Raw genomic sequence first — 10,004 nt, 5'->3', positions numbered from 1 at the left:
CGGAGCACTGCCCATCTTACGCACACAGATTCTATGCATATACCCACCAGTCAATGTCATTGCCACTGTGTGTGTGTGTGCGCGCGCGCGTGCGTTCGTGTGCGCTAGCGTGTGTGTGTGCTAGCGTGTGTGCGTGCGTGCGTGTGTTTCTGCGTGTGTTTCTTCGTAGGTGTGTACATGCAAGCCACAACTATACACAATACATTTTAAATGACAGTCATCTAAGGCTAAAACCTGGAAAGGTACAAACACTGTGCAAACATGTACAAACATGCAAGTGCATGTGCACACTCATAAATAAGTTGACAAACACACACACACACACACACACACACACACACACACACACACACACACACACACACACACACACACACACACACACACACTCATGCAGACGTTGTCTCATCGCATGATTAATTGACACCATGAGTAAGAGAGAATGCGCTTGGTAACTAATCATGCTGGTATTGCTTATCCTTCCCGTCACTGGTACCACCGTTGTCTGGCAGACTTAATCATCACAACGGAGTTACAAAGAAACGTTTTACACGTAGTAGAAGGTGTGTTTATCAAATCTAAAATACTATCTGTTGCTGTCTACAGCAACACAAACCTGTTCACAAAACTGTCTTCTGTGGTGTCTCGTGTGACAGTTGGCACTGGGAACTGCCAGTCCATTAAATTCCTGTTGCAATTGTCAAAGAGGCCACACGATGGTTATCTGTGACTGTAACACGAATGGAACATATGACCTTCATGGCAACATTCATCACGTCCTTCACACTTCACAGGGGCACAGAAGTAGCAGACACGGGATACACAGGGGACATGTCCCCCGCAGTTCCTGTAGGCCTATATGTCATCTCTGTCCCCTGCACTTTATTCAAATTGTATTTTATTCAGAACAAATCTTGTGACAAGTCACATTGTAAAAGTAGATTTTTAATCCATTGAAAAAAGGCACGCGCTGGCATACCAACTTCAGCCAATGTGAAACACTAACCCTTCGTTCACATCAAAAGTGACAACATTTCCAATGGAAGCTGCAGCTACAGTGACATGGAGTGACGAGACACATCGCGAAATCAAATCTGCAACATCTCCACTAGTCAAAGACTTTGAGTAAGAGTAAGTAAGACAATGACACAGTCTGCGCTCGACACAGTGTTGCTGTGTGTCATATCCACAAAGACAAACTAGACAAGTAGGAGACGCATTGCTCAAGAGAGGCACAGAAACACTTTGGGTGCTTCAATAGTGCTAGATCATTGCCTTGAAGATGTTCAACAAATAAAACAGGCTGTAGACTTTAGTTTTTCTACTTTGTTATGATGAATAGAATTATAATATTGTGTAATTAGAAACCTGGGTCTAATAATGGTGTGGCTTCATGTGGAGCTCGGAGTTCATGTGGCCAGTATATATGACGTCTTTCCATTTCATAGTCCCGGCTCTACCGCAATTTTTGCCTTTTCATTTACCAGGTACCTTTTTGTGTGCCCATCCTCTCTAAATTCCAGCGGGGCCAAGCAGGGCTCACACTCAATACCATAGGGTGACGTGTAACGCTACTGACTACTGATTGGTCAGAGAATCCTCACAACACACAGACATATGCATCCATGGAAGACCGCGAGCTGTATTGTTGCAATTTTGTTTGCTGCATTGTTTTATATTTCTATTTTGTATATTTTTGAGGATGTCTCCTATGCCTATAGCCTGATTGCTGGTGTTAGACATCAGTGAGATTAGACTGCAGTCTGAAGTCTGTGTTTGCTGTAATATAAGGAGCTCTCACAGAGTGATTAACCAAATGCACCCTACATTTGATTCCTGTTGCCGTCTTTCCTTTCTGTATATACCTGTAATCCTTGCACTTGTGATAGCACAGAACAGTATGGGGTGAATTATTTCGCTATTATTGTAAATATAAATGTCACTATGTGTAGCAATAAATGAAACATTATTCTTGCATTTATTTCATTGTAAGTCTCTTTGTGTTGCAATGGTTCAACTATTAAGAAACGTTTAAACTAGATGTTCTAAATGATAACAGAATTAATATTGAGCAATGGCATGGCCTATTGCTTGCCTTAATATTAGGAGTTAACTGTCTTGCTCGGGGACACTTGAACACGTAGACCTGGGTGGGCTGGGAGTCTAACTTGTGACCTTCTGATCTACCACTTAAAGCTACGGTCACCCCCAAATAAATACACAAGGAGATTGTCGCTTTTCTAAGGGAGATCTCCCCTGACTTTGTACCTCTGCCAAATGTTGCTAATCAAACCCACCAAAATGCTCACGGCCCATGTGTACAGGGAGAGAGTGATTAAAATGTGGTCTATTTAGCTAAATATAAATTATTGCCATGTGGACTGCTGTGGATTTCTCCACGATGTAACAAGTAAGCTGGTCTCTAGTGGTGTTTTTCTGGTTATCACAACTCTGTATGGCTGTACAGCAGCACATCCACGTACTGTAGTACATCCATACCGTGCTGGACACGGTGCGGTGTTACACCGTTACGTTGCATTTGGTTTGCTTATCAGATTCTGTAACCTACATTCATCTTGTGATGTAGATCACAGAATCCGATTAAACCACAAAAAAGAGTAGATGCGATACGGATACAACAAGTAAACAGGCTTCCTCTATCCGTGGATTGAAGCCATTGTGTGTCTTAAATGACTCCTCAAAATAGGCTATACTGACACAGCCACAAAAAACACTCTATGTGATTTCTTATATAAGCTAAAGCTGCCTGAGCCATTACAGTTCATTCATGCATCATTACCATTATAGCTCAGTAGGCCTACTGTGTGCAAAATATGGAAACATTTCAAATACTGTCAATGTGCAATATTGAAAGTGAAAATTACAATTAAAATAGCATATCTACAAGCTCACAACACTCATACTGTAGATATTGATATAGCTATTTTCACTAGTTTGGGTTCTGGGGAGACATGCCATTTCTCTTTTAGGCCTTGAGCTAAAAAGGTCTGTGAACCACTGGTCTATATGATATTAAATTAAAATTATATAATAGGCTATGCTTCATCGTAATGTCTATTTGATATTAAATTGCTTCACCATAATCTAAAGGCACATCCAGCCTGTGTAAAAAAAAACTCACAATCCATTAATTCAACCATAGCTCTGGTCCATAGCCTTTCCGGTTCTCTCTATGTAATAGAGCTAATTCTACCAGTAGGTCTACCACTGTCAGACCTCATACAATAGACCTTTTACATAGCAGCAGTTTTAACAAGTAGCTAGTGGTACATTGATTCTCACAGTGCAGGGTTCCATGATGAGGGGGTTCCAAATTGACCTTTTACAGCAATTACAGGCCAGTAACTCTGAGAGTGTACAAAATGGAACCAAATGTATGGGTCCATTTGGTTCAATGTTTACACTCTCAGATGTATGGGGGTCCTTGAAATTAAAACGTTTGAACACTGAGCTAATGGTGTGAACAGCTACACAGGTGTGTTAGGGATAATAATTATTATTTGTGTTCCAATCACGTGTAAACAGACCAGGGTGCAGCTGATATTGTTAATTAGTAGTACAGGCTTCTATCACCTGTGTTCATCTTGTTATTTTGTCAAAATAGCTGCCATGAAAAAGGTCTAAGTGTAACTAAGTGTAAGTTCCATTTCTTTCTTACCTTTGTTGTCTTCTTACTTGTACTTCTCATCAAAGTTCAGCAATTTCAGGACGTCTGAAGCCCCAAACTCAGATATATAAATAGTTAGGCCTATAGATAGGCTACTTAATTCATTACTCATAATTTATAGATATAGGTTACATATAGCCTAATTCATAAGTCAGTAGCCTAGCTATGACGGTGTCACTTGGCTAAAAGAACACATCATCCATATAATATAGGCATAACAATGCATGTTTTCCTTTCATTTTGGACGAACCGCCTGACGTCGCTGCACCAAACAACTATGATTCATGACTGAAGCCAGGTCTGACATATGTGACGCGCACCACTGACCGCTCGAGCGTCGACTGAAAATGCCCGCCACAGACAGTCATATTCTGATTGGACAACATTTTATGTGACGTCTCAGATTATAATAGAATGGGGAAAAACGTAACAAAAAAACATTAGTGGTTCTTTGCTATTTTTATTCAAATAGTATACATTTATATTAGGCTATGTATGTCATATTTACAATGACGTTACGTTTTTGCAGCATGAGTTTCAGGACACAATCTTTTCTGGTGTAATAGGGATAAATTAATTATTTCAAATGATCTGTACAGTACACTAGGTAAGCTTCTCTTTCCTTCTACTCTTCCTTCCCTCCCTCTCTCTCCCTCTCCCCTCCCTCTCTCTCCCCCCTTCCTCCCTCCCTCCCTTCCTCCCTGTCTGTCTGTCTGTCTGTCTGTCTGTCTTATTCTTCTTAGTCTCTTAACTAACCAAAATAAACTGGACAGCATTTAAAGGAAGAAATAGAGAACTCAGTAGTAAGAAAAGGAGGAGAGGGATTGGAAAGAGAGAAAGTGAAAGAGGGGAAGCAGAAGAGAAAGAAGGAGGAGAATGGGAGGGTAAAATGTAACTAACAAGGGAAGAACAGTAAATGGGCAATAGAGCAACTAGACTAACAATTTGTATTAAACGTTTGTATGAACAGAAAACCGTGGCTAACCGACTGGGTCTGCATCTAAAGGGGTCAATGGAGGGACCTGTAACACCTTTCCTGGGTAAGGCGGGTGCAGGGAGCCAGCGGGGCATGCAGCAAGAGGGAACAGAGGATAAGGGCATTGAAGAAAAGGAGTTAAAGGATCCCTTTTGTGCACTGGTCAAGAACTGCAACATGCTGCACAACATCGTGGGCCCCACCTGTATCTTCCTTAAACAGGGCTTTACACTCGTATGTAAAAATAGCCTATACAAAACTCCCAGACACATGCACAGTATCACAAACCCTTTTACTTTCACACATTTACTGTACAAATCCGTGCCACGCACACAACCTAAGCATATACTCTCTATTGCTCCTGATATTTCTCTAAGCTCCTGTGCTCATCACATTGTGTCCGTGACCCCTTAACTCATCCATCTCACCAGCTGTGTCATATGCTCATCAGTCAACACAAGGATTTGTTTTTGATTATGAATATTATACAGGAGTGTGTATGTGTCTGAGTGAGAATGGAGTGAGAAAGACATTTTTTAAAGAAGAAATAGAGGGAGAGAGAAATAACGGAGGTGAGACTAATGTATTGCTGTACCTTCCAACAGGACAGAGAGCTGAGTCCAGAGGAAATTGAAGGTAAGATTACATCCCAACAGCACATACCGTACCTCATCGTATTACTTTACCCTTATCCTCTCATGTTTAACCATTACCGCATATGTGTGTGTGTGTGTGTGTGTGTGTGTGTGTGTGTGTGTGTGTGTGTGTGTGTGTGTGTGTGTGTGTGTGTGTGTGTGTGTGTGTGTGTGTGTGTGTGTGTGTGTGTGTGTGTGTGTGTGTGTGTGTGTGTGTGTGTTTGTGTGTGCGCGCGTGTGCATGTGCATGTGTGTGTTACAGAGCTTCATGATGCGTTTTTGGAGTTTGCGAAGGGTACGGCCAAGGAGGACGGTGGCTACATTAGCCAAGCTGACCTGGGAGAGTGCATGAGGACCATGGGATACATGCCGACTGAGATGGAGCTTATTGAACTAGCAATGAGCTGTGAGTGACACAACAACCAACCAGGGACACAATCATAAACAATGGGTTGAAGACAATGATAACAGAGCAGACATAAAAGAGAAGATCACAAGAAGCGAATAGAATAGAACAGAGCAGAATAGAACAGAATAATTTTGGGCACTATGGTGACAGGCTGAGTAGTGTGCATGGACACTGCCTCCCTAGCTCGGCTCTGGGGGCCTGTGCTGGATGTACTTCCCCTCTCTGCCATTAGTTTCAGCTTTAACTACTACCACTATAAGAAAAAGCCCCCCAAAAAAACAACATTTTATATGCACTATGCCCGTTGGGCACCGGCCACTTGGGAACGATGCAAGTAGGGGAAACATGCCCCACCCTTATGCAATACCAGTTCTACACTGTCTGCTTATGTCCCTGTTATGCCCATGTGGGGATCTCTATATGTGTCTGACTGCCTGTGTACCTTTTATATGGAGTTATATATGTATATCTCATCAGTATATGCCTATTCCGGGCATATCGGTAGGATCGGTGGTTTTGGACAATTGGATCTCTATATGGGCATAACAGGCCTATGGACATAATAATAATATACATATATATTTTTTTAATAAATTGATTATTAAAATATTAGTATAGGTCAAGCTACCCAGCAGCACACAAAGAAATTAACATCAGTCCTTTTACCTTTTACCAGCTGCAACATTAAAGTCATGAATATATGTATACACAATCCAATAATTACTTTGGCATCATTTGGCTTTTACTTCTAACAAAGTATTCTACAATCAATGTGATATTGTACAAAAAAAAAGTCTGCCTATATTTTACAATAATCCTGAATTTGATTTGAATATAGTTTTTTTTTGGCGGAATGACTATATATTTGTCACAGAACAGTTATAGAATCCCTGAGATGACACAAAGTATATTAGAATATAGTACAATCAAGGATTTGGGATTAGTGTTGATTCACTATTGTGTGCCTGTACCTTTTCTGTCCTGCAGTGGGCAGTAAAATTGATTTTGAGGACTGGTGTGAGCTGATGGGACCCAAGGTGGTGGCAGAGACAGCATGCTTTATTGGAGTCAAAGAACTCAGAGATGCATTCAAAGAGGTCAGTCTGGTGGAATCCGCAGGAAGATGTGTGTATGTATGCAACTGCCATTTATGCACACACATTTAATATACAATATAGGCCAGTGGTTCTCAAACATTTTCATGTCAAGGATTTGGCCACAGACCCATCTGAAATGATTTGGTGCCAGGGACCCCCATAATTGAAGATCTCTAAAAAGAATAAAAAATAAAAGAGGCTAACAAACCTGTGTTCATGTTTGTGTCCAGTTTGACACTAACGGAGACGGTAAGATCAACATAGCGGAGCTTCGGGAGGCCTCGAAGAAGTTGTTGGGAGAACAACTGCCTAACAGTCAGATAGAAGAGATCGTTAGAGACGTCGACCTCAATGGGGATGGCTTGGTTGACTTCGAGGGTGAGAGACAAACAGAGAGAGAGAGAGAGAGAGAGAGAGAGAGAGAGTATGTCCAAGCACAACACGATCTCATCATCACAAAACGTACAATGATAATAATGGTCAAAAAGTACACATTTTGAGTTGTAGTTAATTGGCTATTTAAGATAAAAAATAAATAACAAATGAGAACATTTCGTGATTTACATTGTTTGAATACATAGCATATGTAACTATGTTACTATGGCACAAAACATAACTTACTATATGATTTTCTTTTACCATGAGTATCTATTGTAGGTTTGCTAACGAGAATGTGCTCCCACTCCCAGTCAGGGCCTTTGCCAGGAATTCTGGGCCCCGGATAAAGATAATACTGGGCCTCTTGAAACATATAGCTACTGATGATGATGACATTGATATTGTGGGTACCCTACATGTAGACTCGAGCCCCAAGAATCATTTAACACTTTTCATTGTCTGCCATCGAGTGTGCAGGCTATAATATAGCCTACAACACTATATTATAGGCCAGCCCCTGTGTGTGCACTTTGCCTTTCCATGATTTTGTAGAAGCTGCCAAACTAATATTCATCCTCTTCCGACTCTCTTTATTCTTCCTCTCATTTTCACAGAATTTGTAAGAATGATGTCACGTTGACCAGATGTCCAGATGTTTAACAACAGAGGAGACAATGGAGACATTAAAGAAGCACTATGTAAATCCTGGATAAGGGACCACATTAAACTGTAGTGGACATACTATTTGCTCTTGTGAGCATGAATTTTATATGTCTTTTTAAAAAATAGACAATTAAAATAAACTTTAAAAATTGAAGCTTATTGCTTTACTTTACTTTGTTTTGCATATACACAATTGAGATTAAAAAATTAGGTCATTTAAAAAACTATAGCCTAAAACATGTCAGTTACTTATGCAAGCATGCTGTCTTTTTTACTGTATGTATTTTTGATATATTCATGTTTGTCCAGTGTAAAGCCTTGTTTGTAAAATGTGATGTTACATTAAAAAACATTAATAAAAAGCTAAACTATTTATTTAGGTAGTTAGTCATTTATTTAGTTATTTATTTAGTTATTTATTAAACTGAGTGACATCCCTGTGGCAGGGCCTGACATCCTTGTGACAGGGCCTGACATTCCTGTGACAAGGCCTGATATCATGAATCATGGTCAGTATCATGTCAGTATCATGATTAGTCATGGTCAATATCATGGTCAGTATCGTGTCAGTATCATGGTCAGTATCATGGTCAGTATCATGTCAGCAATATGGTCAGCATCATGTGAGTATTGTGTCAGTATCATGTCACATGGTCAGTATCATGTCACGTTCATGATACTGACATGATATTGATCATGATACTGACATGATATTGATCATGATACTGACATGATACTGATACTGATCATGATCCTGACCCTGACCATGATATATACTGACATGATACAGACCATGATATGGAGACACAATGACCAGTACCTTATTGACACAATGACCAGTACCATGGAGAAACAATGACCAGTACCTTATTGACACAATGACCAGTACCTTATTGACACAATGACCAGGAGACACAATAATCAGTACCATGGAGACACAATGACCAGTACCATGGAGACACAATGACCAGTACCATGGAGACACAATGACCAGTACCATGGAGACACAATGACCAGTACCATGGAGACACAATGACCAGTACCATGGAGACACAATGACCAGTACCATGGAGACACAATGACCAGTACCATGGAGACACAATGACCAGTACCATGGAGACACAATGTCACACAGAATTGTTCAGCAAGCAACACCGTTGTACGACAGAATAAAAAATAGGCTTTCGTGCTTCCACCTGTACAAACCCCATTGAACACTTACAAATATAGCCAATCTTCCATCATCATCCAATTAAAAACTGTGCAACTACACACAATTCAGAAAACACGTCTCATTTGACAGCACAGTTAATAAAAAAAAGTCTAGGATGAAATGAAGAAAATGTGCACTTGAGTATATTAAACTATCCCCTGGAAAAACATTGTTCCAGCGCCCCCCAATCTTCTCTGTACGCCCCCCTGGGGGGCTGTACCGCCCCCATTGAGGATCACTAATTTAGGCAAACTCCACAAATCATTGTTTGACAAATGCATAATCTGTTACTGACATTTAGCCATCAGAGATTTCAGTGGTCTATTATCATCCAACTAAACTAAACTTGACAGGCTTAAGGATCATTTATTTGCTTGAAGTTGCAATCTTTTTTTGTGAATGTTATTTTAACCAATCTATATGGTATCATATTATGTTAATAAATATAATGTATGTAAGACAACTGCAGTGGTTGGCGGTAGTCTCCATGCTCTTAATTGTATTGAGATATTTAGATCCTGTGGTCGGGTAGGACTACTGGTTTACAAGAGGATTTGCATTTCCAAATAATGTTCTCTGTAATAGCTCAACAGTAAAAATGTTGCGCGTATGCGGGGGGACCTAGGATTGAATCCCATATATATATACATATATACATATATATATATATATATATAAATATATATATATATATATATATATATATATATATATATATATATATATATATATTTTTTTTTTTTTTTTTTCAATTATAGCCTACAGTAGCGTATTCCATGTAAACGTCTGGGTTCAATTTAAAGCCTTTTCTCAGCCATTATAGTTATAAGTAACAATGCAAAGACATGTTTGAATTCAAGATTTTTATTTTTATTGAAAACTTGGCCAGGATTCTGTACAGCAGAGAGGGTGTGCAATGCACAGGGTTAGGAAATCAGGGGCGGG

General features: G+C 39.9%; 1 protein-coding gene across 1 annotated transcript; it reads left to right on the top strand.

Moving 5' to 3' along the window:
• Nucleotides 1-741: 741 nt before the first annotated feature.
• LOC311033975 (calcium-binding protein 2-like) lies at nt 742-7,823 on the top strand (the record flags this gene model as incomplete). The annotated part of the gene is made up of 7 exons (XM_084041713.1): nt 742-849; nt 4,659-4,898; nt 5,270-5,300; nt 5,562-5,705; nt 6,696-6,805; nt 7,036-7,183; nt 7,798-7,823. The coding sequence occupies 7 exons, from the start codon at nt 742-744 to the stop codon at nt 7,821-7,823; spliced, it is 807 nt and encodes a 268-aa protein (XP_083897839.1).
• Nucleotides 7,824-10,004: the final 2,181 nt, after the last annotated feature.

Source organism: Gymnoscopelus microlampas (assembly GCF_963454915.1).
Source record: "Gymnoscopelus microlampas genome assembly, chromosome: 18".
Classification (NCBI taxonomy): domain Eukaryota; kingdom Metazoa; phylum Chordata; class Actinopteri; order Myctophiformes; family Myctophidae; genus Gymnoscopelus; species Gymnoscopelus microlampas.
This window is presented reverse-complemented; position numbering and strand designations above follow the sequence as displayed.